Source organism: Cotesia glomerata, linkage group LG8 (assembly GCF_020080835.1).
Source record: "Cotesia glomerata isolate CgM1 linkage group LG8, MPM_Cglom_v2.3, whole genome shotgun sequence".
NCBI classification, from domain to species: Eukaryota; Metazoa; Arthropoda; class Insecta; order Hymenoptera; family Braconidae; genus Cotesia; species Cotesia glomerata.
This window is the reverse complement of record NC_058165.1, coordinates 15,454,009-15,481,304: the sequence shown is the minus strand read 5'-3', so window position 1 is coordinate 15,481,304 and position 27,296 is coordinate 15,454,009. Positions and strand designations below refer to the sequence as shown.

At 30.4% G+C, this 27,296-nt stretch overlaps 5 protein-coding genes and 2 long non-coding RNA genes across 13 annotated transcripts; 2 read left to right on the top strand and 5 right to left on the bottom strand.

Annotated features, from left to right (window-relative positions):
* The first annotated feature begins 369 nt into the window (after positions 1–369).
* Positions 370–2,836, top strand: LOC123271001. 2 transcript variants are annotated; one of them, XR_006510753.1, is made up of 3 exons: positions 370–473; positions 765–902; positions 2,743–2,836. It is a non-coding gene; the product is annotated as an uncharacterized LOC123271001 (long non-coding RNA). The 2 variants fall into 2 exon arrangements; XR_006510754.1 differs by having other exon boundaries at positions 747–902.
* LOC123270968 (Bardet-Biedl syndrome 7 protein homolog) lies at positions 956–5,165 on the bottom strand. The gene is made up of 12 exons (XM_044737157.1): positions 4,788–5,165; positions 4,462–4,660; positions 4,193–4,361; positions 4,026–4,102; positions 3,468–3,723; positions 3,077–3,342; positions 2,719–2,986; positions 2,517–2,660; positions 2,329–2,450; positions 2,130–2,239; positions 1,135–1,414; positions 956–1,070 (listed from the first exon to the last, which is right to left on the bottom strand). The coding sequence occupies exons 1-12, from the start codon at positions 4,927–4,929 to the stop codon at positions 974–976; spliced, it is 2,130 nt and encodes a 709-aa protein (XP_044593092.1). The 5' UTR covers positions 4,930–5,165; the 3' UTR covers positions 956–973.
* Positions 5,166–5,872: 707 nt separating this feature from the next.
* On the bottom strand, positions 5,873–8,820 carry LOC123270970 (phosphatidylinositol-3-phosphatase SAC1). Its single transcript, XM_044737160.1, has 8 exons — positions 8,572–8,820; positions 8,301–8,392; positions 7,881–8,221; positions 7,659–7,770; positions 7,240–7,583; positions 6,781–7,158; positions 6,543–6,710; positions 5,873–6,480 (listed from the first exon to the last, which is right to left on the bottom strand). The coding sequence occupies exons 1-8, from the start codon at positions 8,607–8,609 to the stop codon at positions 6,202–6,204; spliced, it is 1,752 nt and encodes a 583-aa protein (XP_044593095.1). The 5' UTR covers positions 8,610–8,820; the 3' UTR covers positions 5,873–6,201.
* A 7,790-nt stretch (positions 8,821–16,610) lies between these two features.
* Positions 16,611–19,749, bottom strand: LOC123270977 (ADP-ribosylation factor-like protein 13B). Of its 4 annotated transcripts, XM_044737176.1 has the most exons (8): positions 19,110–19,248; positions 18,930–19,012; positions 18,750–18,820; positions 18,515–18,648; positions 18,267–18,382; positions 17,863–18,039; positions 17,551–17,768; positions 16,611–16,916 (listed from the first exon to the last, which is right to left on the bottom strand). In XM_044737176.1, exons 2-8 carry the CDS (start codon positions 18,986–18,988, stop codon positions 16,633–16,635), a joined length of 1,059 nt encoding a protein of 352 aa, XP_044593111.1. In that variant the 5' UTR covers positions 18,989–19,012; positions 19,110–19,248; the 3' UTR covers positions 16,611–16,632. The 4 variants fall into 4 exon arrangements, with proteins under 4 accessions (XP_044593111.1, XP_044593112.1, XP_044593110.1 ...); XM_044737177.1 differs by lacking the exons at positions 18,930–19,012; positions 19,110–19,248 and adding an exon at positions 19,573–19,749; XM_044737175.1 differs by having other exon boundaries at positions 18,930–19,248.
* Positions 19,750–20,340: 591 nt separating this feature from the next.
* Positions 20,341–23,454, top strand: LOC123270984 (pyrroline-5-carboxylate reductase). 2 transcript variants are annotated; one of them, XM_044737191.1, is made up of 6 exons: positions 20,341–20,486; positions 22,055–22,176; positions 22,249–22,523; positions 22,591–22,681; positions 22,771–22,910; positions 22,996–23,454. In XM_044737191.1, exons 2-6 carry the CDS (start codon positions 22,083–22,085, stop codon positions 23,266–23,268), a joined length of 873 nt encoding a protein of 290 aa, XP_044593126.1. In that variant the 5' UTR covers positions 20,341–20,486; positions 22,055–22,082; the 3' UTR covers positions 23,269–23,454. The 2 variants fall into 2 exon arrangements, with proteins under 2 accessions (XP_044593126.1, XP_044593127.1); XM_044737192.1 differs by lacking the exon at positions 20,341–20,486 and adding an exon at positions 21,733–21,982.
* On the bottom strand, positions 22,529–23,141 carry LOC123270996. Its single transcript, XR_006510748.1, has 2 exons — positions 23,002–23,141; positions 22,529–22,919 (listed from the first exon to the last, which is right to left on the bottom strand). It is a non-coding gene; the product is annotated as an uncharacterized LOC123270996 (long non-coding RNA).
* Positions 23,440–25,803, bottom strand: LOC123270980 (pre-mRNA-splicing factor 18). 2 transcript variants are annotated; one of them, XM_044737182.1, is made up of 4 exons: positions 25,703–25,800; positions 25,387–25,635; positions 24,591–25,298; positions 23,440–23,817 (listed from the first exon to the last, which is right to left on the bottom strand). In XM_044737182.1, exons 2-4 carry the CDS (start codon positions 25,447–25,449, stop codon positions 23,581–23,583), a joined length of 1,008 nt encoding a protein of 335 aa, XP_044593117.1. In that variant the 5' UTR covers positions 25,450–25,635; positions 25,703–25,800; the 3' UTR covers positions 23,440–23,580. The 2 variants fall into 2 exon arrangements, with proteins under 2 accessions (XP_044593117.1, XP_044593116.1); XM_044737181.1 differs by having other exon boundaries at positions 25,387–25,803.
* Positions 25,804–27,296: the final 1,493 nt, after the last annotated feature.

Here is a 27,296-nt window from a genome sequence, read left to right as displayed (position 1 = left end):
TATAGATAGATAGATAATAGATTTTATTTGATCTTGAAGTTCTAAGCTCCTTTAAGACCATCTACAATACATAAAGATAATAATTTACAAATGTACATCTGATACAGTGTTCGCAATATAATTATGAGCGCTTGAGCGGAACCGCGTTTTTTTTTTTATTAAAAAATTAATATTTCGTAAACTATTGGTCGTAGAGATATCAAGTTTGGCTGATTTTGTTTGTAATTTAATTCTCTAAATTTCATTCACTGCATGTCTCGACTACTTTTGCGTAGTTTCTGAGATATTTTTATTTATATAAAAAATAAAACAATCTATTTAATTTAATTTTTCCCTCTACGACAGTTATGCATCGGGCATGCGCTGAACGATTACGAGCATATTGCTTACAGCTGTCATAAAGTTACTAAATGCAAAATGTAAACATGAAATTTATTTTTTAAGATACATCCATCTGTGTTGGGATAATAATTGTAAGTTATTTTTTATATATTTTTAATTTTTGTAGAATTCGAGCTACGTTGGTCTTTTTTTTATCAATCGCTTCATTATTTTTTAATAATATCATAAAAATAAATACGGCGTTGACAGTTCAAGGTCACCACAACTGCTTATCGTTGATTTAAATAATTCTGTCAATGTTATATATTTTTTTTTATTTCAAAATATAAAGCAATTTTTTTAATTATTTTTAGCATTCATTTTTTTTATATTCAATAATTATTTATATTTTTTATTTAATTTAGAAAATTTTCACGTGCTAGGGACTTTTTTAGTACCCGGACTGGCCACCAGGCGGCGCCATTTTACTTTTAAAAAAAGTGGGGGGTACCCTCCTAAAATGGCCTTAATACAGGATCGATTAAATTAAATAAATAAAAATAAATACTGAAAAAAATCAGGTATAAAAATTTTGCAGTTACGGTGTTTTAAAATTGGGTAGCCGCAGCTTATATCGAGTGAAAAAAATTATTTAATTATTTTTTTCAATAAACATTTGAAGTATTATTTGTAAATCCCTTGACTCGAGTGCATTTTTAAGTTTTTCACTGGCTGCTTTGCTTGTTATTCTGAAATTTAATAATTACTTAAATTTTTTCTTATTATTTATTATATACATAAAAATATTTTTACCTTTGGAAACCTTTGGCACGATTCCAATCAACATATATATCAGTAATAACTGCTTGTATAATTTGTAAGATTGTAGGAGTTTTTGATAATTTTGCTCTCATACTATCTTCTTCTTTCAATAATTCTTGATAATATGTACTCAGATTTTCCCTAGTATCAATTTTTAAATCCCATTCTTGTAGAGCATCAATTATCTTTAATTTCTCGATCAATTGATAAGTTGAATTAAATTTTGGTACGATTAAATCCAACATTCTTACTATTGTACCATCTTCAATATCTATAATGTTGAAAAAAAGTAATTATTTAATTATGACGATGTTAATAATAATAGGATTGAGTGAAAAATTACATCCATTTCAAAATTCTCAGCATATATTTGCTATGTGAGAAATTCATGAATAAAATTTTAAGTTTCGAGATATTATTATTAGCGGAGTAGATGATTATCCACCAACAGTCATGTAATATAATTTTTAGCAAGTATCTGATACGAGCAAGACTAGCGGAAATGTTATTTTAGTAAAGTTTTTAACAGGTATATGCTAAGTAACTTTTAAATGTGAATTTTATCATTGCTACGAAAATTTGTAAAAGATCGAACCTGCAATTTTTTTGTTCAGACTTGTCGAAGTCTTATAATTCATGAACAGTAGGTATACAAGAATTTTTTAATTGAAATTGTTACGAATTTTTTCTAAAATCATGCTAACTTCACTTAGTTCTATGATTTTTTAGTTATAGAATATCGTGAAATTAAACTTTTTCAAGTCTGAAAGAAAAATTGCAGATTGAATTTTTCTCAAGTTTTTCAATCATTTTTTTTTCTCGCATACACATTTGAGTATATTTTTCTTTTAATAATATGTTGTATTATTATTATCATAATTATTATAATTATTATTATTACCGATATCTCCTGACAAAAGATCAAATAAAACAAATTTAAACAGGCACGAAGTTCTATATCTTAGTTTGAAAAAATATATACTTACTAAAAAAAACGTCGAGTTTTATTTTTCGTTTTGTTGCCTCTTTAGTCAATAAATCACGAAGAATTAATATAGTTGATATATTTTCAGCCAGAAAAGTTGCAACCCCTTTTCTATAATAAATAAATATTATAAGACTTTAATTCTTTTAATCGGAAGTTAAACAACTAATAATAATAAAAATAATTATTATAGTATTTACTTATATTTGCATATTAGAATTGATCCAGTTAATGATGATACATATTTTAGTACTACTTCATGATCCTGCAACACTGGTCTCTCTGGAAGATCTGGAAGTGCAAATGAAAGCCATGCTTGGATCTAAAACAAATTAATCAATTTTCAAATTGAGACTTAAATTTTTAAATTAATTTTACAATTAATTACCTCAGAAACTGTAAAATTTCCTACAAGCCTTAACTCATTACAAAGATCGCCTGAGAATCCACTCTGTTCTTCTTCATGCAATCTAGCATGTAGTGATAATGCATGTATTGGAATTTTAATTTTTCTACAACATTTTGGTTGGATCTACTTACAAATAATAATCATTAAATAGCCATAAAAATTTTTTAGTTTATAATTTTACCTGAGTTGTGACATAAACTTGAAGTGTTCCAGGTTGACCTTCAATCGACCTAATTCTAGTTTCTAACTGACTAGTGTTAACTTGACATCGATAAGTAGCAAGTGCAAAATTTCCTTCATAAGGATTGCATGTAGAGAAACTAAGAACAGCGTTATTACTTTCATTTAACAATTCAACTGGTGTATCTGATTGGATTAAAATATTGTCAATCGGCGTATCAAGCTCTATTGACAATAAATACGATGCAGTTTCTCGATCCTGTATCATTCTAAAAATAATAATTTAATAAAAATTAATGATACAAGTTTTATCCACTTTTTCATTGAATATAAAAGTACTACAATATATTTTTAATTACCTATAATTTACAGATAAAATTAACGGAGTTAAATTATCGAGTGCATAATTTTCCAATTCTTTATCTTCGATCAACTTAGCTTCGAGTTCTTGAATTTCAGATTTTAAACGATTAATAGTCTCTTCTTTAGAATCGGCAGCAAGGGATCCTGGTGATCTTGTTGTTAATCCAAAAATTCGACCAGAATATGTCGTTACTAAAATTTCGGTGTGTCCTACCGTACCAATGATTCCTCCCTCGATTGAAGTAATACTTTCTCCTGCCATCTAATTCAATAATTATCATCATTAAATTAAGTAAGAAAAGGAATCATGTATTATGTAATAAACGTACTGCATTTTTTATTAAAGATAAGATAAATAAACGAAGGGAACAAAAAAAAAATACTTACGTATTGATACCTTAAAGATGGATTTATTTCATCGTCATGCGGAAAATTAAAAACTTCAATAGTACCATCTTGTCTGCCAACTAAAATATCGACATTATCATCAAGCTCATAAGTATGTAAAGAAGTAATTTCTGAACCATATGAATTAATAAGCCATGTAACACGACATGTTGTATCGCTTAATATTTTCAAAAGTCCTATCTTTCCATCTTGTGTTCCAACTAATATTCGATCGTGTGATTCTCTTTCGCCTTCTCTGAAAATATACAACACTGAGTCATTAGTAATTAGCACAATTTTTATTTGATAAGTGTACTTTCGATAATGAAATGATAATTTAGTGAGATTTTTTCGAACATTTTGATATAGCAATAAAATAAAAGTAACAGTGTGAAATTACTTGAATTAAAAAAAAAAAAGAAAAAAATGACAATAATAATAATAATAATAATAATAATAATAATAATAATAACAGTTGTCTTGTTATTTCATATAACACCAATGAAATACTGTAAATAGATCTTGCTTGAAACATAAACTTTTTTTTGAAAGTATTACCTACATAACGCAAGAACTGTTGGAACACTTGGAAGTCTTAAAACTGTTGGTTTTCTTGTTCCAGACAATACTCGGATCTGTAGGAAGAAAAAAAAATAATGATATTTAAGAATATTCAATAAGGAATATTATAATTATTCATAACATATATAAATTAGTTATCTTACTGCACGATCAGAACATGCAAGAATAGCTAATACAGATGAATTATCAATTGTAACTAATATGACATCAATAATGATTTCTCCTACTAAATAAGAATCAGCGTCTTTACAATTTTGATATCGATGATAAAGATCTCGCGAACATGCAGCTAAGTCGGCTCCCAAAACATACCTAAACATATCAGAAGTTAATTTTTAATTATGAACAAAATTTCACGTAACAGGCAGAAAATAATTTTACGTAAAACAAATAAAGACAAACACTGAATTACATTGTAGTTATTGAATCCACAAGACTTGTATCGAATTCTAAAAACATTTTTCCTTTCTTCGTAAATCCTTTTACAGAATTCCCATAAGCAACAAATATTTTATCTTTTGGTGTATCTATTGTACCGCCTAAGACAGTTTTTTCTATTTTTGGTCCCGGCAACGACTTGAAGATCAATTGCAATTCTCCTTTCTTTATTCCTATACATAAAAAATAAAAAAAAATTATTATCAAAGAAGAAGAAGAAAATTTTTAATATTTTACTGCTATAAATTTTTGTTCAACTAATAAATAAATAAATAAATAAATAATTGATTTAATAAATACCATAAATATATAATATCCCATCATGATCACCGACAACGAATTTTTGAGTGGACTTTGAATCTGTAGCAGGTAATATTTTTGTTGATCCACGAGAAGTTACACCAACAGTTACATAATCTACGCGTGATAAAACAAGTGACATTATGAATGAAATTGAAAATAATTTGTAATCAATTTTAGAATAATTGTACTGATGAAATGCTTGTGTTTAAAAAGCGTTCACTGTTGTGAATGTAATATGTGTTGAGGATCGATTCTCACCATAGCAACCAGTTTTCAAAATATAACAACTTAAAGATAATTTCAATTCGATAGTTGATCAAATAGGAGAACTAACATGACAATTTTAATTTATTTTGATAATTTGAATCATTTTGAATATAACTTAATTTGAAAGTTCAATAAATTTTTTTAGACGTCGAATAAAATAATTCTTATTTTAATCATTTCAAAACAAGTTTTGTTCCTTTAATTGATCTTTTTTAAATGACTATTGAAATAAATTGGAAACTCTTTATCAAAAGTTATGTACATTTGAAATCACATAAAAGGGATGTATTTTCTAAATTAATTGTATTAAGAAAAAAAATATTAAAATTGATGTAAAACATATTATTAAGTAAAAAGACAAAATCACTTTTTCTACTTTAATCGCATTGTTGAGGATCTTCAGCTCTGAATGATAAATAAAAGAATAGTTCCAAAAGTTAACAATTTTTTTACCCAAAAATTACTTCGTTCGTATTTTTATTAAAAATAATTTTGCTTCTTTGTTTTTACGTAGAGAACAAGAAATTTTAAAATAATTGAGAGAAGAGTTCTGACGGAAGTTACACCGCAAAAATATTTTTATTTAATGAAATGACTCATGTACACCATGCAGGGCAAAAAAGTCTTGTTACTTCTTCAAAGCTTAGATTAAATATATTTTTTAAATTAAACGAAAAAAAATTAGTGACTAATGAAAAAAAAATTATTATTATTCTAGCCGTAAAAAACTTACAGGGACAATACTTTTAAGACGTACAGTATTGTTTGTTATTTCTAGAGCCTAGTCAAAATTCCATTGTAATTAAAATATTTGAGTTCAAAAATTTTTTTATTTGTGCTATGTGACAAGTGGAAATATAAATTAGATTACTTAATTAATCTTATACTATTCAATTACACATGAATGAAATAAACAAAGTTGAGATTGATTGATCTTAATAAAATGCTAATAGCTGAAATTTTTATAGATTAATTTAATATATTTTTTCATAAATTATTTGCTAATTTACATAGATTTTTCCAATAATTATAAAAAAAAAAAATTCATATACCATTATCAACACTTGTAATGTCCTTAACTAGCTGACTGAATTATCTATGAACAATTACGAGTGAAAATAAAATTAAATGTTATAATTATTAACTACAATAATTTCGGTTTATCGACATATTGTCGACCATGATGAATGATAGTGGCGAATGTACCAGCAACCATCGCACCCCAAAATAACATATATAATAGAACTTCAGTTGAATATGTTGAAGGAAGTATTACATGGGCAATTAACATTGAAGATGCAACTAAAAGTACTAATGGGAATGTTGCATATCGCCAGTTTCGTTCATAATCTAATGGACATTTCAGCTGCATACATTCGCCGTCTTGTATAACATAGCGACCCAAAAATAAATTTAATGAATCCTAAAATCATATTGTTATCATTAAATCACATAACAGTTTTATTAATATCTATAAACTCTTACCTGACGAAAGCCATCGGCAAAATTATTTTTGTAGTATCTAGTTAAACTGTTTATACCATCTCTCAACGCTCCCATTCGAGTTCGTTTACCCGTACGAGTAAAATCAGTTTTTAATGCACCCGTACCTGAATACTCGGTACTTATAATATCAGCATTGTCAGCCCAAACCTTTAAAACCATATAATTTTTTTAATTTTCATCGTAATACTTCGGAAATTTTATTCGTAATTTTACTCACCTCTTTGAATAATGTTTCAAAAGACGGATGCTCTTCAATTCTTCTAAGAATGCTAAGTTTATTTAAAGCATCTACAAGTGCTCGTTTAGCTAACATACTTTGGACAACATTAGTTCGATCTAAACAGTCAATACAGTTTGTGCGAAACACTCCATCTTGTACAGAAAGTAATGAACCATCTCTGGACAGCAAAAAATATCCCATTTGTTCTTGATCATGAGCTAATCTATCCATCAAGATATTTAAACGATCCCAGCGCATGTGCCTGCACTCTGCGTGAAAATCAAATGCCTCATAACGTACATTCTGATTACCAATTCTTGATACAACTGCGCGATATTCTTTTTCAAGCACATTTTCTGCTCCACGATGATCAATCTAATAAAAAAAAGTAAAGTAGGTAACTATATTATTAAGCATTAAGTATAAAAATAAATAAATAGAGTAATAATTAAGTACCAGGTTGACTAATATTTGTTTGCCATAATGAAATATTTGTGCATCTAAGTGTCTCGAAGCAGCAATTTGATGATTTTCATGAGAACATAGTTGTGGCTTTGGTTTATATTTGAGATTTGGCTCTTGCTGCCAAAATAATGGTATTGATCCCCTCGTTTGAACGAAAGAACTACGATCTCCATTGACTTCGATTAATTGCTCAGTTTCAACATAATTTGAAACATTACCATTAGTATCAATTCCACGAGAAAATAATCTTGTCCCAGCACGATGCACACTTCGCCTTGATACAATTCCCCAATTGAACGGAATGCCATTGATAACAACAGTGTTTAAAGAAATGACTGTTATTAGAAAATTAAAGAATATATATATTGACTTTTTTTTTTTTTTCATTTTTTGTATTTTTAAAAGGATACATCCATGTATAATAGGTAAACAAAACTTTGAATGTTCTGATCTGGATGATAAATCTTGTAATAGATATGCGTTCCATATAAAACGAGAGTCAGCTCGATCATGTAGTGGCATCTGTTTATAAAATATAGTTTTATCAGTTGAATAAAAATATAATCATAGCCACAATTTAATAATTTCAACTATAAAATTTTTAGATTAATAAAAAATATAAGTTTATAAACCTGGAGAAATTCTGGAGTCGTATTGTGTAATCGTTGCATCGTATGACTAAGGTCATACGTGTAACTAAAGTAAAAATATGGAGTATTTAGAACAGATTTAATCATTTCTAAATATGTTGTATTGTTTTCAATTTGTTTATCGGTTAAATGCAAATCTGATTTTGAGTATGGTATTACATCCGTCGCAGTTATCTGAAATATCTGTTGACCTGCTATAGTTCCAATTCTTTTGGCATCAGTAATAACTATTAAGTATCGGCATGATAATAATTTTATTGTTCCTACAATACCCCATATTTTTCGTCTAATAGCTGTCTGTGAAATCTGATTAGCTGTACCAACTAGAAATAGAAAATCGTTGTGCATTATATTTATTTTTGATTAACACAAGTTAAATAATAAAATTTATTCTCCTATTACCTTGAGTAAATATATGTTGATTTACTCTATCAACTATTAGTAGTACCTTCGCAGTTACAGCTTCAACGTAAAACTTTTCGTTGGTCGTATATCTGTAAATTAATAAAATAGTGATTAAATGTTGAATATTAGATTTTTTATAGATTTAGATATAAGAAATATTATATATATGAATTAAAAAAAACTCTTCATCATTGGATATAATTAATCCTCTGATTCAATACATTCAATTACATTAATAATTAATGATTTATCTTGTGAAAAAACTTACAAAAATAAATCGTCATAGACATCTGTATTTGTAGTCATTTTGGAATGATAAGTTGTATATATTTAATGATCAATAACTAATAAATTGTACTTTGAATAAAAAAAAAAAAATAAATAAAACTTTCTCATCCAGGTAATATTAATCGCAGAAATAGCCAGTTTATATGACTATTATTTTCCAAGTCAATAATTATCATAAGAAAAATAATTGATACTACACGCTAGTAGGATGATGTGACAGTGTGACACACGATTTAACACGACTTTAAACGAGCCAACTGCTCTCTAGCGACGAAACCCGTAAATATCATTTTGAATTAAAAAATCATGGAAAATATTACATTTTTAAAAATTATAACATTTTTTTCCCTTGAAGAAAATTTTTTTTTTTAATTTTTTTTTCGGTGCCTACCTGATGAGAGATTTCAAATTAAAAAATCAGAATAGAAATTCGCTCGTTTGAAAAAAATAAAACTTTTTATTAGCAAATGTTATGGCTTAGATTTAATTGATAAAATAAATTTTTATTCGATCCAAGTAAAGCTATTCGTTTATTTACTTAAGTATTATAATAAAGGCAAATATTTCATAATAAAGGTAGTTATTGATTTTCTTTTGTCAAAAAATTAATAAATTTTAATAGTTCACTTCAATAAATTTTTGAGCCAAAAAATCCTGATCTTGAACAATAATTTTTCTTTCTCTCAGTATATGCCAAAATTTCCTTAATGACACTACCTAAATTTAATACTATTATGTGGATTTATAAACAATATATATTGATTATAATATTTAAATCTACCACCTAATCTAAATAAAATTTAAAAGTACTTTCTTGAATTTTTTTTCATTACATAATTAAATTAAGCTTGGAAATTTTCATTCAAAGCTTTATTTTTGTAAAAATTCCATGACCCTGAAGTTAGCCGACACCCGCCATTTTAAAAATAAAAAAACCTGTAATTTGGAAAAAAAAAATTGTTTTTAATTGTGTGTGTGTGTGTGTGTAAAAGTATGTGAACCGCTTATAACTTTTGAACGGCTGATTCGATTTTATCGCGGCTGGTGCCATTTGAAAGGTCTTGACCAAACTTAGATTTTGAGTATAATTTGGACCGATTCGGATCAGTAGATTTTGAGAAATCTTAAAAAAACTAAGAAAAAAAATTTTTTCAAATGTGGTTTTTTTTGGATAACTTTTAAACGGCTTCACCGATCGATTTTAAAAACTAATCAGCTCTAGACAATAAAAAACCACGTCGATCGCCACCAAGCTGGTCGAAATCAGTTGACTCGTTCGAGAGATATCGTGAACGAAAGAAAACCGAAAAAAGTATTTTTTCGGAATTACTCCGAAATTTTTAGTTCGATCAATTAAAACCTGAAAATTACTTATGAGACTGATAAAACTTCGTTGAATGCCGCCAATCGCGTGAAAATCGGTTGATCCATTCAAAAGTTATTGCGGTTTGAAAATTCCAAAAATAGTGTTCTATGAAACTTCCATCAGACTTTTGAGCTGGGAGAGCTCAAATGCATAGAAATACTATCTCTTTGAACTCAGCGAGCTCAAAATATCACATAAATTATATTTTGAGCTCAAAAATCTCAAAAACGTCATAAGTACAATTTTAAGCGCCCAGGAATGGAATTAGCGGGAAGTTGCAGGGATGGCCTTTAGGGTGAACCGTTTTTCTAATTTTTAACTTCCCGCTAAGAAAATCGAAGATTTTCAAAAATCGGGAAGTTATTGTTTTCACCCCGTTTTGCAAAAATCGAGTTTTCATCAGATCTCGACGTTTGAAGGTCACAGGAAGCTTCCCTGACTATCCCCGCGAGGTTGTCACGGTGTCTGTATGGATGTATGTGTGTGTGTGTGTGTTTTTTTTTTTTTTTTTCCCTTAGGGGGGGGAATCCTTTTTACGGATTCTAGGCGTAGCTGTTTGGCCTGGATATGTGGCGACTCGACGCAGAGTCATACTAAAACTCGACGCTAACGCCCTTACCCACTAAACCCTAAACCCCTTTCCTCTTTCCTCTAATCCCTCATGGAAACCGCCGTTAGGCATTACTTCGTGGGGGGAGGATATAGCGACTGCTCTTCCTTCTGGTAACTAGGTATTATTTTACCTTTCTTCTAGTTGTTGTCATTTGCTCTTTTTCTTTCGATGGAACGCAAGTCTATAAGGACTTCTGTTGCAAACGTGTTTGCGGCGTTCCAGGCAGCCTCTGATGACAGCATTGCTTCTACTATTGTCTCTGGTTGGATTTTCTTCAGGATCATCTCCAGCTCATCGCGCTGTAAATAAAATCGTGGGCACTCAAAGAAAACGTGCTCCGCGTCTTTGTGTGTGTGTGTGTGTGTGTTTTTTTTTTTTTTTTCTCTCTAGGGGGGGGGAATCCTTTTTACGGATTCCAGGCGTAGCTGTTTGGCCTGGATATGTGGCGACTCGACGCAGTGTCATACTAAAACTCGACGCTGACGCCCCTACCCACTAAACCCTAAAACCCCTTTCTCTTCTATCCTCTGATCCCCCATGGTACCGCCGTAAGGCATTTCTTCGCGGGGGGAGGAATTAGCTGCCGCTCTTCCTTCTGGTGGCTAAGATGTTATTTCTTCCTTCTAGATTCTGTCTTTCGCTCTTTTCCTCTCAATGGATCGCAACTCGGTAAGCACTTTTGTAGCAAAAGTGCTTGTGGCGTTCCAGGCAGCTTCTGATGACAGCATTGCTGCTACTATTGTCTCTGGTTGGATTTTCCTCTTCAGGATATTCTCCAGCTCATCTCGCTGTGGGTAAAAACGTGGGCACTCAAAGACAACGTGCTCTGCATCTTCATTGACTCCTGAGCAGGACGGGCACTCCGGGGAATCATCATGCTTGAACCGGTGGAGATACGCCCGGAAACAGCCGTGTCCTGATAACATCTGTGTAAGATAATAGTTGACCTCACCGTGACTCCGGTTTAGCCAAACGTTGATCCTTGGTATGAGACGATGCGTCCACCTACCCTTCACTGTGGCATCCCACTGTAGTTGCCATCTACTTATGCTCCTCTGCCGCTCTTCTGTTCCAAGCTCCTCAGCGCTTAGTGTGGTCGACTTCTTTCGTTGGTAAAGGATCCGTCTTTCCTCAGCTAAGACTCTGAGAGGCAAAGTTCCGGAGATGACACACACTGCTTCCATAGATATTGTGCGGAAGGCACTTGCTACTCTTAAGGCACTCAGACGGTAGACTGGTCCAGCCTTTTTCCATGATTCTTGCTTTTCTAGTGCGTCCGCCCATATAGATATTCCGTAAGTGAGCACTGATGTGACTACAGATGATAATAGTAGTCTTCTGCTCTGCTTTGGGCCTCCGACGTTTGGCATCAGTCGTGCTAAGCTAGCTACCACTGCTGATGCTTTTGCACTCACGTGTTCGACTTGCTGCTTAAAGTTGAGTCGGGCATCAAGCATCACTCCCAGATATCGGATATATGGTTGTGATGTGATTTCTTGTTCTCCGACTTTCAGTTTTATGGTCTCTATCACTTTTCTGCTGGTAATAAGCACAGCCTCAGTCTTCTGTTTAGCCAGTTGTAGGTTCATTGAATCCATCCACCGGTTAACTTTCTCAAAGGTGATACCGAACATGTGGTTTATCTCATCTAGGTGTTTCGCAACGATTACGACAGCTACATCGTCTGCATATGCAACAAGCTTGACACTTCTTGGAAGAGTCAGTCTCAGCAGGCCATCATACATGACATTCCACAGAAGTGGACCCAGAACAGAACCCTGGGGTACACCTCCGGTAATACCGTACTCTTTTGGACCATTTTTCGTGTCGTATCTCAGGATTCTGTCCGTGAAGTAGCTAGCCACTATCCTACGTAGGTATCCTGGTACGTTTTTCTCTTCCAAGGCTTGCATAATGCAGTCCCAGTTGGCGGAGTTGAAGGCATTTTTGATGTCCAGAGTGGCCACCAGGCAGTACTTCTTCGCTCCACCCTTCCATCTGATCCCTTCGATTGCCTCCTTGGCCGTTGCAACAACCAAGTTGATTGCGTCCAGGGTTGATCGTCCTTTCCGAAAACCATACTGGTTATCTGCCAGGAGTGGATCGACAACTGCTTCTATTCTTTGGTGGATTATACGCTCAAGTATCTTACCTGCCGTGTCTAACATACAAAGTGGTCGATAAGATGACGGTTCTTCTGGTGGCTTTTTCCCTTTTGGAAGTAGTACTAGTCGTTGCTGCTTCCACTTCCGAGGGAAAATCCCTTCCTTGAGGCATGTGTCGTAGACGTCCAGGAACAATGATGGCACTGCTTTTATAGTTGTTTTTAAAGCAATATTGGGGACCCCGTCCAATCCCGGCGCTTTATTGTTCCCTACACAATTACAAGCCTCCATCAGTTCTCCCTCCGTGACAGATGGAATGTCATCCATTTCATTCTGCGCTAATAGGTAGTTAAACTTGCTTTGTTCGGGGAACAACGCGTTTACGATCTTCTGTAGGAGTTGAGGACACGTGGGTGATGGCATTAGCTGGTTTTTAAGATGGGTCATGACCACCTTATACGGCCTACCCCACAGATCTCTGTCCACCTCGTTGATGAGCTCCTTCCAGCATTTTCTTTTGCTATCTTTGATGGCTTTGTTCAGGGATCGACGGGCTTTTTTGTACTCTGCGACCAGCTCCACAGAGTTAGGTCGTCGGTAGCCACGCTGAGATATTCTTCTCTTCTGATGACACTCTTTACGAAGGGCGCTGATGTGGTCGTTCCACCAGTGAACGGAAGGTCTTGTGTTTATGCCACGTCTACGAGACATACTGGCGTCACACGCCTGGGTCACTCTTTTCATCAGGTCCTTGTTTTCTCTTCTGCGCAGCCCGCGATGTGTGTGTGTGTGTGTGTGTGTGTGTGTGTGTGTGTGTGTGTGTGTGTGTGTGAAAGTATGTGAACCGCTTATAACTTTTGAACGGCTTGACCGATTTCATCGCGGTTGGTGCCATTCGAAAGGGCTTGACTAAACTTAGATTTTGAAAACTATTTGGACCGATTCAGATCAATAGATTTTGAGAAATCTTAAAAAAACTGAAAAAAAAATTTTTTTCAAATGTGGTTTTTTTGGAATAACTTTTAAACGGCTTGAAGGTTCAATTCCAAAAACTAATCAGCTCTTAACCTCAAAAAACCACGTCGATCGCCACCAGTCCGGTCAAAATCGGTTGATTCGTTCGAGAGATATCGTGAACGAAAGAAAACCGAAAAAAGTGTTTTTTCGGAATAACTCCAAAATATCTAGCGCGATCAATTCAAAATTTGAGATTCTTTGTGAGGCTTAAAACACTGCGTTAAATTCTTCTAACCGCGTAAAAATCGGTTTATTCATTCAAAAGTTATTGCGGTTTAAAAATTCAAAAAATAGTGTCATCAAATCTCTATCAGACTTTTGAGCTCGAAGAGCTTTAAAGCATAAGAAAGCAATCTCTTTGAGCTCGGAGAGCTCAAAACAACCCATAAATTGTATTTTTGAGCTCGAAGAGCTCAAAAACGTCATTGGTGCAATTTTAAGCGCCTAAGTATGGAATTAGCGGGAAGTTGCAGGGATGGCTTTCAGGGTCAACCGTTTTCCTAATTTTTTTTTTACCTCGGCTGTTGAAGAAACATTATTATATCCCTGATAAAAAAAAAAGTATTGAGACAAAGAAAAAAGTATTGGTTTTCTAGTCAATCCAATACTTTTTTCTTTGTCTCAATACTTTTTTTTATTCAGGGAAATCTCTATCATTTATCATACAAACTAAAAAATCCATTGACGAAAAAAAGCTTTCGATTACACGCATATATACTACAACTAGTTCGTTTTTACCTGTATCTAAAAGATAATTGATCTTATGAACATCAGCATCTTTATATTAAAAAGTATGGTTTCTATAGAGGATAAGGCCAAAGCAAAGTGGTATATGAAAAGTATATGTGATTTTATATTTTCGACAATGTCTAGAAAAAAATCAAATGAATTCTTTCGCATTCATCGTATCCAGCGCAGTCTTCCGAGGAGCAGATCCGTTCTATTTGGAAATTTACTTATAGAAAAGTCTTGATAACCATAAAGATATTGAATTTCAAAATTTTTTTCTTTATACCTCGGTCGAAAGTACGCATCTTTTGCACCTATTTCGAGGCAGAAAGTTAAAGATTCGTGCATTGATTAAGCTACACATTCGCCTTCTATAACAGCAGGGGCAAATGCTTTCGCTACCGCGAGTGACTAGTCATTTGTTACTAACTATGTTTTGTTTACGCTGATCATTTACTTCATTTACGATTGATGGTACAATACAACTTGGTTATATTTATATTTATATACGGATTTATATCCTGATAGCCAAGTCGGTCGCAACTTTCCGTCGATTTACTGCCGCAACTTGTCACCAAGTTGACGGCAAGTCTTGGAAATGAACTCGGTTGTTCACCAAGTTGTCGGCAAAAATTGCTTTCGAAACTCTTTCGCACCAAGTTGACGACAAATTTCTCAAGAAATTTGGCGACATATTGCAGCAGTAGATGAGTAGATTGGTCTTGTTTTTCTCAGAAACTTGTAGCCAACTTGACGCCAACAGTTACAAATTCGGCAGTTGACCGCAAGTTGTCGCTAAATTGGTCGCAACTATCTGACATCAACTTGGTTGGTCTGAAACTGTGGCTATCAGGGTTGTATAGTGTACAGGCGTAATAACGCCCTTTTACACCCTAAGCCTTATCATTCTGCTTAGTTAACTCTGCCTTATCATTGCGGGTGTGGACCGACTTGTGCCTTCTGTACCGCATTTGCCCTGATCCTCACCACTCGGCTATTGGACATGGGAACAGTAATATGGGAAAACCACAGAGAAAACCCATGTTAGTACAGTCGGAGCTGGGTTAAGTCTACAGTGATTGATAAGAAACTCTTCTTTATCGACCACTGGAGCATTAGGCCCCTCTCCTAGTGTGCAGAGATCCCTCGCGCTAGCCAACGCTGACTAGAGTGGTCACCCATTCAAGTTGTTGCTTAACTTAAAATGTGTGATCGCCCAAGTCAGACGTGTGCCGCCCGGCTATCTCTGCCACTTCCAGAAGCTGGCAACGTAACGTAACGCACATATTTTTAATTATAATCACTGAAAAATATTAGGGCGTGCTGGGATCGAACTCGGGTCCCACTCTTCCGAAAAGCGAGCACCGAGCCGACCAGGCCATTGCCAACCTCTACAACTTGGTTACATTTCTTTCTTTCTTCTACTTACATGAAATATTTCATATATAGATAGAGATATAGATAAAAATATAGTTTGACAGTGACGTGTGTAAAATGGATCAAGTTTATTTAATTAATGAATTATTTAGAAAAATGTACGCAGTAACAACAATTTAATTTGATTTTTATTAATTATTGTTAATTTTCAGATAATATGCTCGTTTTTTCTATTTTTAACCGAGAATAATCTTTATTATGTTTGTTGAATTCAAGAAATTTTAGTTTTATTTAATCTAAAAATTAAAAAAAAAAAGTTTTTTAATTATTTTTTTTTTTTGATTTTACATTAATTTTTTTTTATTTGATGCCTGCCCCCTCCCCCCTCCCCCGACCAGCAGCACTCGCTTCGCTCGTGCCGCAAATGTCGGGGGCAGGCATCAATTTTTTTTCGATACAGTACATGAAATATTTTACGTACTTTCGACCGACTATAAAGAAAAATAGTATACACTACACGGGCAGAAGTTTAAGAGCTCTGAACTGCGCGCCGTGATGCTATCGGCTACGCCTCGGGCATCATGGCGCGCAGTGCAGAAATCTCAAACTTTCTGCCCTAATAGTGTAATATACTATTTCATTGGATAACCATTCCCTATATTTTTCTTGCTTTTTAAAATATGAGTTCTATTAAATAATATGTTTACAATCACAGCTTAAAGTTATATTTTTATGGAAGATTTTTTAATTTTTAATTAATAAATACAGGTACAAAATCGTATATCAATTAAGATTAAAAAATATAGTTATTATTATTATTTTTTTTTAATTTTATTACTGAAACACTTGTCCCGGTAAATTAGGCATCACGAATACATCTGGCCTTTGGGATGTAGCAGGAGCTGTGAATGGTCGCATTTGTGGTATAAAGGTTTTATTGAAATTTTGAGATTTTAAGTTAATTGGATCTAATGGCAAAAAAGCAACCCTGTCTTCAATTTCATTATGAAAATATTCTATATCGTTGACTGTGTTATTGGTATCATCTTCAAGCGTAGGGGCGGTTTTATTTTTCACTAGAAATTTTTTTGCCTTAAATCCATTTCTGCTATTTACACCTGAAAAATCAATCAGATTTGTTTAATATAATTTCCCGTACATTCATCAGATTATAAATTTTTATTGCTTTTCTGATAACTTTTTAACGCAAAAAAATTTTTTTTTAATTTAATACAAACAACAATTTTAAGCAATATTATCATTTATTAAAACAAATTCCATGTAATAATCTTAAAAAAACATTGCGAAAATTTCCTGTATTCAAATAGTTATCTGCTCCTTTATTTAATTGTAAATTTAACCGAAAGAAAAATTAGAGATTAAATCTTTTACAAGTTTTTGTGGTAAAATTCACAGTTGAACGAAAAAGCAGACACAAAGATTTAGCGCAATTAATTTCTGTATTTTTAAAGTAATATTTTGTTTCAAAAGTTATTTTCCGTAAACCCGTAAAAATGTTTGCTAGCTGTTAGATAGGAAAAATATTTGAGTCTAAAAAAATCTAAAAATTGAAAAATTTTAATTTCATGTAAGGTAAAAGCCCCAATAGATGATCACGTACCAGTATATGATCACTCCATGTATCTGTATATCTATATTCACAAATATAGGTATACAAATACATGGAGTGATCATATACTGGTACATTATCATCTATTGGGGCTTTTACCTTAGCATCAAAAAGAAACTTACGACCATTTTTATTTAACAAATTTTTCTCCGAACTTGAATTGACTAATTCACCTATTGGTTTAAAAGGATTAGATCGAATTGATGCATGTGACGGAGTAATTGACGATATCGATGGTCTCTTTTGTACATGATTACTTATGGGTACGATAATTGATTGAGAAGCTTTTATTCGATTATTAAATTCCACGTAATTCTTAGATATTGTATCTAATAACCATCTGTAAGAATAATACAATCAATTTTTCTAGTGTAAAATAAAATAAATTATATTATTAAAAAGTAAAATTGCAATTTACACGAATAAATACGTACTTAAAACCATTAACTATCCCCATAGTATTTTGTTTATAATATTCTTGTGTAATAATACATGAACAAGTTTCAACTCTCGTTGGGCATCGCATCGAATTCGCAGCATGTTCAATGTCCAAATTTTCAACAAGATCTAATTCATCAATCGCACTACTTATATCTTGTTTATTAGCTAATCTAAAAATTAATGTTTCAATCAAAAATATATTAACTAAATATTTTTGGTGCTTTGTGTAGTGCAACATAAATCAGACTCTTTTTACATATTAAAAAAAAAGTTGTTATTCAAATATTATATTAATTGAAGTGCAATTACAGTGGTGACTTCTTTAGATGTATAAAATAAAAATAAAAATTTAATATCTACAACACAGGTATTTATAGCATAAAATATTAACTCTCACAATAAAATTGGTTTTCCGGCAATATGTTCATGTGATATTAATTCGGCAAATACTAATTTGTTTTCATTTAAACGTGATAGATTAGAAGCATCCACCACATATATTATACCATGTATCTATATGAGTTGACGTAAAGGAAAAAAAGAAAGAATATGAATTATGATTTAAAAAATTAAGTAGTCATTGGTAGATACAATAGGATGTTATTATACAATAATCAATATTAAAAAATAATTTTCATAACTTACATCGCCGTAATATTTCTTCCATATTGATCTTATTTGAGGTGCGCCTCCAACATCATAAACTTTTATGGAATAAAATTTATGTTTTAATGCGACAACTCTAAATCCCATAGTTGTCATAACATTATCATCAAGATCTATAAAAACATGAATGTGTTAATTAAAAAAATTTTAATTAATCAATTATTTTATACAATTTTAATCAATTAAATTGTTTATTTTTTAAAACCTTACTTACCATTAGATATAAAATTAAGAACTGAAGTTTTTCCAGAATCATCTAATCCAGCCATCAATAATACGATATTCCTACAAGTCATTATTATAGTTAGTATAGAAGAAACTTTATTGAAAAAAATTGAGTTTTTCAAATTAAATAACAGTTGTAAGATAAGTAAATAACTTAAGTTTAACCTACTTTTTGATAATACGCTTTTTTCTTATTTTATTAATAATAATTCTAAAACAATTTCCCATTATTGGCAATAACGTTGAAAATAGCTTAAGAGTAATTATGATAACATGTATGAGAATATTTTACGAATACGCCAATTTTCTCATATTTATATTTTACAAAAATCAAGAATGAAAAACTTACTGTCTATTTATTTACATATTTTGCTTTACACTACTCTAATTTTTATGCTATAGTATGATGATGAGTGATGACACGCGTACAGCAAAAAAAAAATAAAATAAGAGTAAAAATTAATATATACAAATAAGTGTGTACTAAAGTTACATTTAAAAAAATGGAGACTAGTAAACAAAACAAAATCTTTGCATAATACTTAATTGATGATATGTAACACATGAAAAGTTTTATTTTCATAATTTGATTAACTTAACTATGTACGTATTCATTTTCCCCCTAAATTTAAAATCTTGGATAATTTTAGAAAGTAATTAACAATTAAAAAATCAGTTTATTAATATAGGTAGAAACTCATTTGAGAAAACAGCGTTTTTTGACAATTTGAAATTAGCAGATTTTTGTTTTGTTTAACGGAGTAGTAGATTAGTATAGTGTATAGTTATGTTTTATTTTTTTTTACGTCTACCTATAAAATAAATAAGTTAAATAAGTCACCATCCAGTATTATCATCGATAACTCGGAAACCATCCAAGCCACAAAACATTGATTAGAGCCAAAATTAACGGCTTAAAAAAAGCCGTAAAAATATCACTATATGTAAAGATTGTGGCTTAAGTAATTTCCGGGATGAATTTTTAAATTATTTATCATTTTAAAAAAAATAAATAATTATCGGATATCTGAATAAAAAAAAGTATTGAGACAAAGAAAAAAGTATTGAAAAGTATTGGATTGACTAGAAAACCAATACTTTTCAATACTTTTTTCTTTGTCTCAATACTTTTTGTTTATCAGGGATGCTTGATGATTTTAATATAATTTTTTTTTTTTTGTAATAAAAATTATAATAACTTTGTAATTGAAGTACATATAATAAATGTTGAAAAATATTTTTTAACTTAAAACAAACTATACAATTTTGTAAAAAATAAAGGTCATCATTGAATCTGTCACAAATTATAAATTTTCAAAATATTTCAAAATTTTCTATTGACACGGCTGACAATACACTTACATATAATTAAGAAAAATGGTGAAGTCAAAGCAATAACTAATTTACGTTTGACAATTTTTTGTAGTAAATGCCTAAAATATATCGGGAACGAATAAGAAAAATTCATCGAGCATTATAAAATTATTGATACAGTTGAAAATTTTTTATTTAAGTCTTGAATAAATTTTGTAAAAAGTTAGTATTCATTTGACTTTAGCGAAGCGCATGATTGTCCTTGTTAGTTATTTTACTATAAAACTTAGAACGTAATTCAATTATCATTCATGATAAAATTAAACAATGGTAGTAGTGTAAAAGTTTCAAAAGATTTTTTTGAGTTGTAGATGTGACAGGAAGCTCGAGTTACAGAATATAAAAGGATAATGTATATAAATTGTTATTTTTTTAAATAAAATTAAATGATTTGAAGCTTTTGTACAGTAATAATTTTATTGCATAAATTTTTCTACTTAGTTCTAAAAATTTATCAAATATTCATTAATTTAAAAAATTAATTTTATTTTCTTACTACACTGCAGTTGAAGTTACAAATTCTTCTGATTTTGACAAAAATTTTTTATTTACAATAAATATAAAAAATTTTTCGCTTAAAATGGATATAATAATAATATAACGCGCGCTAAATTTCTCAAGATAAACTTATCAGGAATTTTCAACGTGCATGCTTCTGTCTTTAAACACAAAAAAAAAAAATAATGTATTATTGATTCTCTTGTATTCAATTCTATATATAGTATTTAACACTTCAAATTTTATTTTTATTTTATGGTAAAAAACAGTTTTGTTTTTTTTTTTTTTATATTTAAACTTGGTTCTTTAAAAATAGATTAACAGTTCGAGAAAAAAATTCAGAACTGAAACAAGAGGCTAAATAAAGAGATACGACAAAAGAGATAAATCAACCAATGAAGTAGCAAATCTTTTTGCATTACAATTAAATGCGTATAGCCAATTCGACTATTTTTTTTCGAGTTTCCTATGAAAATATGTTAGTTTTTTGTGTTTTATGGCTGAACAGAACTAAATTTATTTTCAGATTTTTATTTTTCTAATCACATCATAAATAAATTTAAAAATAAAATAATCTAAAACTTCTGAAGAAAAATATTTGACAAACTATTGTGAAAGCTTTTTACTATTTTAGTTAAAAATTTTTTCAAACTTATTACAAAATAAAATTTTTGAAAATCTATTAAGTACTTCTTTCTCGAAATTCTTTTAAAACTGGCTTGATTAAATAATTTTTAAGTCATTCGAGACTCCAAATTTTCCAGAATCGTCAAAAATTCATTATGGTCATTCAAAAATATCTAGTAGTTCTAATTTGAAAAAAAAATTTTTTGAGCACCCTGTAAAAATTAAAATATCAACTTGAAATTTTAAATGTATATATTCCAATTTTGGAAATTTTGAAAAATCTTAAACTGCCCCTAAAATTTTTTTTTTGAAGAAATACAAAATTCAGAATAATTTTCAAAGCTTCAAGAATGAAAATTACTACTACCCAAGCGTCACCTAAAAAACTGTTGACTTTTTGATAAATTTTATTTAACAAGAAGTCAAAAATTAATAATTGTCAACTTAAATTCAACAAAATGTTACCAAAAAAAATTTTGTGCCGGTTGGATAATATAGTTATCCCTTTGCGATTTTAAATAAATTTTTTCTTCCCAAATAAGTCACCAATTTCATACCCCCACCAGTGATCTTAATCCTACTCTTTCTCTCCGAAACAACTATATAAAGATTTCTTCGCATCCGTTTTTGTTGTAGAAATTCATTCCGTACCTTGAAAGAGTAACATTTTTTTATATCAGAACACGCTAATTTTATTTATTAGATAATACAATCAGATTATACGTAAATATTGATATTTAATAATACTTGAAACGGAATTGAATAATTTACTTTATTTTGTTGCATATTTTTTAGACAACCATATCAAGAAAATAATATAAAAATGACGCAAACAATAAATTTACAATCATTAAAAGTTGGGTTCATTGGTGGCGGAAACATGGCACGTGCTATAGGATTAGCTTTGATAAAAAGAAGTAAGAATTTTAGTATAAAAAATTAAGTGCTTGTGTAAAATATTTCATTAATTGACTAATTTGTATCAATAGATATTTTAAATCCAAAAAATGTATGGATATCAGCACGAACAAGAGAAACACTTCAAAATTGGAACCAATTGACTTCAGAAAACCCTGTCAATACGACGTTGAACAATGCTGACATAATAATCAACAGTGACATAATATTTTTGGCTATCAAACCCCAATCACTTGTCTTGGCCATTGAAGATGCAAAAAAAACCTCTGAAGGACGTAATTTAATGTTGAATAATAAATTATTTGTATCAGTACTTGCTGGTGTTACACTTGATACATTAGAAAAGGTGAGTTTCATTGAATAATGTTTTTATTTTCCTCAATTTTTTTAATTAACTTGTGCTATTCTTTCAGGAAATTCAACTACATTTAGGACAACAATTACCTTTGAAAATTATCAGAACAATGCCAAACACACCGTTAAGTATTGGAGAAGGCATAACAGGTGCGTATTTCAAAAATTGTTTATATGAAATTATTATTTTATTATTCATTACGTTGCATTTAATAAATACGTGGTTTTTATTATTTAAGTATACTCTCGAAATGCCCAAGTATCTGAAAGCGATGCACTTCCAGTGGTTAAAATGCTGTCACAAATAGGCATTATTGAAGAGATTCCGGAAAATTTGATTAACTCAGCCGGTGGTTTGGCTGGGTCAGGTCCAGCTTATGTAAGTTAACTAAAAAAATTCAACAAATCATTGATTAAATGAAGTCATGATATATTTATTAGTCATAATAAAATTAAAAATTCAGGCTTACCTTATGGTGGAAGGATTAGCTGATGGAGCAGTGAAAACTGGTTTACCTCGTGCACTAGCAACTAAGTTTGCCGCACAAGTATTAGTTGGTGCCGGGAAAATGGTATTACAAACGGAGAAACATCCAGGACAGCTTAAAGATGAAGTTTGTTCACCAGGTGGTACAACTATTACAGGAATGCACGCTTTAGAAACTGGAGCAGTAAGAGCATCATTGATGAACGCAGTTGATGCAGCAGTAAGAAGATCTAAGGAGCTTGGAGCTTAGGGATCATTTTTTATATTTTTAAGAAAAATTTTTATCAGTTATTTGAAAAGCATGTCTAATGCAGCATTTAAATTTGTGACACATTAACATACAATTAGAATTTTTTTCTAATGTATATTTGCTACTGACTGTTATTGTATTTATTATGCAATCATAATTACTGTGAATAAAGTATTTTTAACTTAATGTATTTGTTTAAGTTCATGCTCCATACAAAATTTAAATTATTAATTATTCATTATCAACGAGTTCGTATAATTAATTTAACGAAAGAAAATTATTTACAGTAATTTAAATTATTATTAAATAAACTTATACTTTAGTGTATTCGACACATCGTGAAGGATCTGTTGGATAATATTCTTGGCATTTAGTCATCAATCTTTTTAGCGCTTGTATGTATTTTCTTTGAGTTTCATCATTCATTACGTGGGCTACATTTTTTGAAAAAATCTTTTCTCTTCCCGTACGTGCGTGGATACCAACCATAGTAACACCAATGGGCCACGGAGAATTGCCAATTGCCATTTGAAGATACGCATCACTTGCCTAAATTAATAAAAGAAAAATTAGTTAATGTGTTTTTTATGAATGTTCATATGAAAAATGATTGTTGCTTTTAATTTACTGCATGAGCGAAGAATTCGTGTTTCAATTATGTTCTAATTTTGTGAATTATTAACTAATATATATGAAAAAATATATATTCAATAAATGTATTTATTATGATTCTAATTTGACATGTTATTAGTTAAGTAATGATCTTAAGTAAGTATGAAGAATAATTAATTAGGTAAACAAAACTTTTTCTACAAGATAATAAGCTACCGACAATTGTTTGGGAGAGGCATATCAAGCTAGCAGTGGCAGATCCCATCTTGGACGGTCATTATTATTGATTTCTCGGAATCTAAAGAAGCAACAATATTCTAAATAGAGCAACTAATTAGCAACAAATTTAGCATTACAAATAAATTTTGTTGCTTGAATAATAAGTCAATGCCTGATGGACGAGTCCATGCTAGCTTGATAGACCTGTTTGGGAGCAAGGTCGACAATATTTCAACTCAATAAAAATATTTCAAATTTTTACCTGAAATTCTTCTAAAATAAAATAATTTAAAGGAAAAAATATTCGAAAATATTTATTTTTCAATATTTTATTCCCAAAAAAGTGGACCCCACTCCAAAATAATTATCAAATACTTTTTCTTAATTTAATTATTTCTATCAACAACTGTATAAAAAGTCATGTCTTGGTTATTAGCTTATATATTAATGTAAATAATATGAATTAATTTTAATTTACAGTGAAAACTTACCAAAATATAATTGCGCTCTAGAAGATGTTTAACAATTTCCGTAAGACTATCAGTGATGTCTTCTGGTAGTGATTTATTTTTTAACTTTCTCAACAAGGGCTTCAAGTATTCTCTTGTCTGTGCATAGGTTGCACTGGCCATTTTTCCTTTGGTGCTCATTTTTTCAGCAGCACTACGACTATTTAATTGCATACCCCACATGAGAACCAAAAATTGCAGAAATTGTGTAATTACACTCATATCAAAATCACGATCGCCTCGATTTAATTTCACGGACATTTTTTCTATATCTTCGTAGGTAACTTGTTCATCAGGTATATTAACGTCTCCTTTGTTACATTCATTAGTTGGCTTCGACGAAGATAATAATTCATTCAAATAAGCTTGATCAACTTGATCCATAGCTTCTTGGAAATCATTTCTGAATCCTTTATTAACCTCAGGCTGAAGAATTTCACACTTACGTAGACGCTGAAAGGATTCTAATTCTGATTCTCCAAATAGTAAAATAGGTTCACTTCGCTCTCTTAGTCGTTTTATCACTTCTGGCCGTGATAACTTTTGATGCTCTACAGTATTTTCAACGGAGCCTTCGGAATTTTTGTTTTCCACCGTATTAATTGTGTCAGTGTTATTATTATTTGATTCGGAAGCTTCTACTTTATTTGATGTTAGTTCTGCTACTTTAAAGTACTTGCGTTTATTTTGCTGTAAAAATTCATAATTTATATTATTGTTGTTGTTTTAAAATTAAATATTAGGTTAGAAAATTTATAAAAAACTTATCATTACTCACCAGTAAATTACTTTCTGCTAACTCTTTACGTTTTTTTAAAATCTCTGCTTGTAAAAAATTCATAATTGTTGAAAATTAGGTACAAAATTGATTTATTGAATGTTAATTATTGAAAATGTAATTATAGTTAATATGTTTGTATTTTTTTCTGTATATATACAAATAAAAAACGTAGTTAAACGAGGTATAACTATGAGGCAGTACTACTACCAATACGCGACTGTGGATAGTTTATAGTATAGTTCATACCTGTAGTAAAAATTAAAAATAAAAAAAAATGACAGTAACAACAAAAATTAAGTCGTAAAGTTAATACTTATTGTTAACTCATGAACCATAAAAATCTGATATAATTTGTAAATTCACATATACATTTGTTTATGTAACAAGCTAAACATACTTATGTACATGTACTTATGTAGGCACATATAGGGATGTACGATTCAAGATCGATCTTCACTAGAATCGATTTATTTATGTAGACAATTCGATTATTTTAATCGATCCGTTTCATAAAAACGATTCGAGAGATCGATTCTTTTAGTTGAAGATTGATTGACTGAAAACAAGATGGCGAATTGACCGGGAATTTTAAAATGTAAACTTTATTCTAGTGTATAATTTAAAGAATAAAAATTTTTCACGTTCAAATAAAAATCTTTTGATTACAATGTTTAGTTTTTATTAGTTATTTTTATAATGATAAGCGATATTAATTTATAATTTCAAAATCGATGCAATCTATACTTTTGTAGATTGAAGAGTACTCCTTTGATGTCACTGGAGAGTACCCCCTCTCGATGAGATAGAGAATAAACAATAAAGCGTAATTATTGTCATCTATATAATAAATTTAATTAGAATTATCACAATAAAATAGCTGAACATGAATTCATATTTACTTACGTTCAATGTTTAAGTAAGTTATAAAATCCAAATTTTCCACTTTGTGAGCAGCTTCTTCATCGATTTGAAAGTAAAAAATATATTTTCTTTCACCAGATTGATCTGCACAATATACAGTTGTTAAATTGTAACTTATACTTTAGAAAAATTATCAAATAGATTTTATTGATTTACAATAATAATTATTTTAAATAAAGTGAAGTAGGGGAGAAGGGGGTCAATTGAACCAAAAAAAGTTTAGTAATTTTTTACTATTCGAATTAAAACTAAATAATAACTTTTTTTTTTCTTGGAATGATAGTTTATTAAGTCTACTATCATTATCAATACATAAATTAGTTAATAAACAACGTGAATTTTTAAAAATTATTAATTTATCCAAACGCGTCGAATGGTTCAATTGACCCCCGCTCGGGGGGCAATTGAACCACTGCTCGGGGTCAATTGAACCAATGACATTTATAACTCAAACCCGAACTTTTAATAAATAACATATTAATTGTTACTTTCTAATATTACTGTTGCACATTTTTAATACACATATATTATATTTAATAAATTAAAAATCGATTTAAAAATAATTTTAATTACAAATTGAGTTTATCAAATTGTTAGGTTATTTCCCTGAGTATTTTTCACGTCGATTCAAGATGCGCGCGCATGTCCCATGCTTCTCCGTATGGTTCAATCGTCCCCGGGACTGCTGGTTCAATTGACCCCGTATAATTTTAAAACAATTAATAGTAAATAATAAATAAATAAACCATTCTATCACTATAAACAAAGTTGAGGATTATAAAATATAAGTATATACAACTACTATAATTCAAATTTTATCAATTAATTCAAAAATTTAAATATTATTAAACAATTTGTCACCAGCCGAAAAGAAAGTTTGCATGCCTAAAAATAAGAAAATCTCAATTTTTCAAAATTTATCGATCGCAATGATTTCAAATTTTGATCATATCCAAGTTTAACATATTAGAATCTAATTCTAAGAG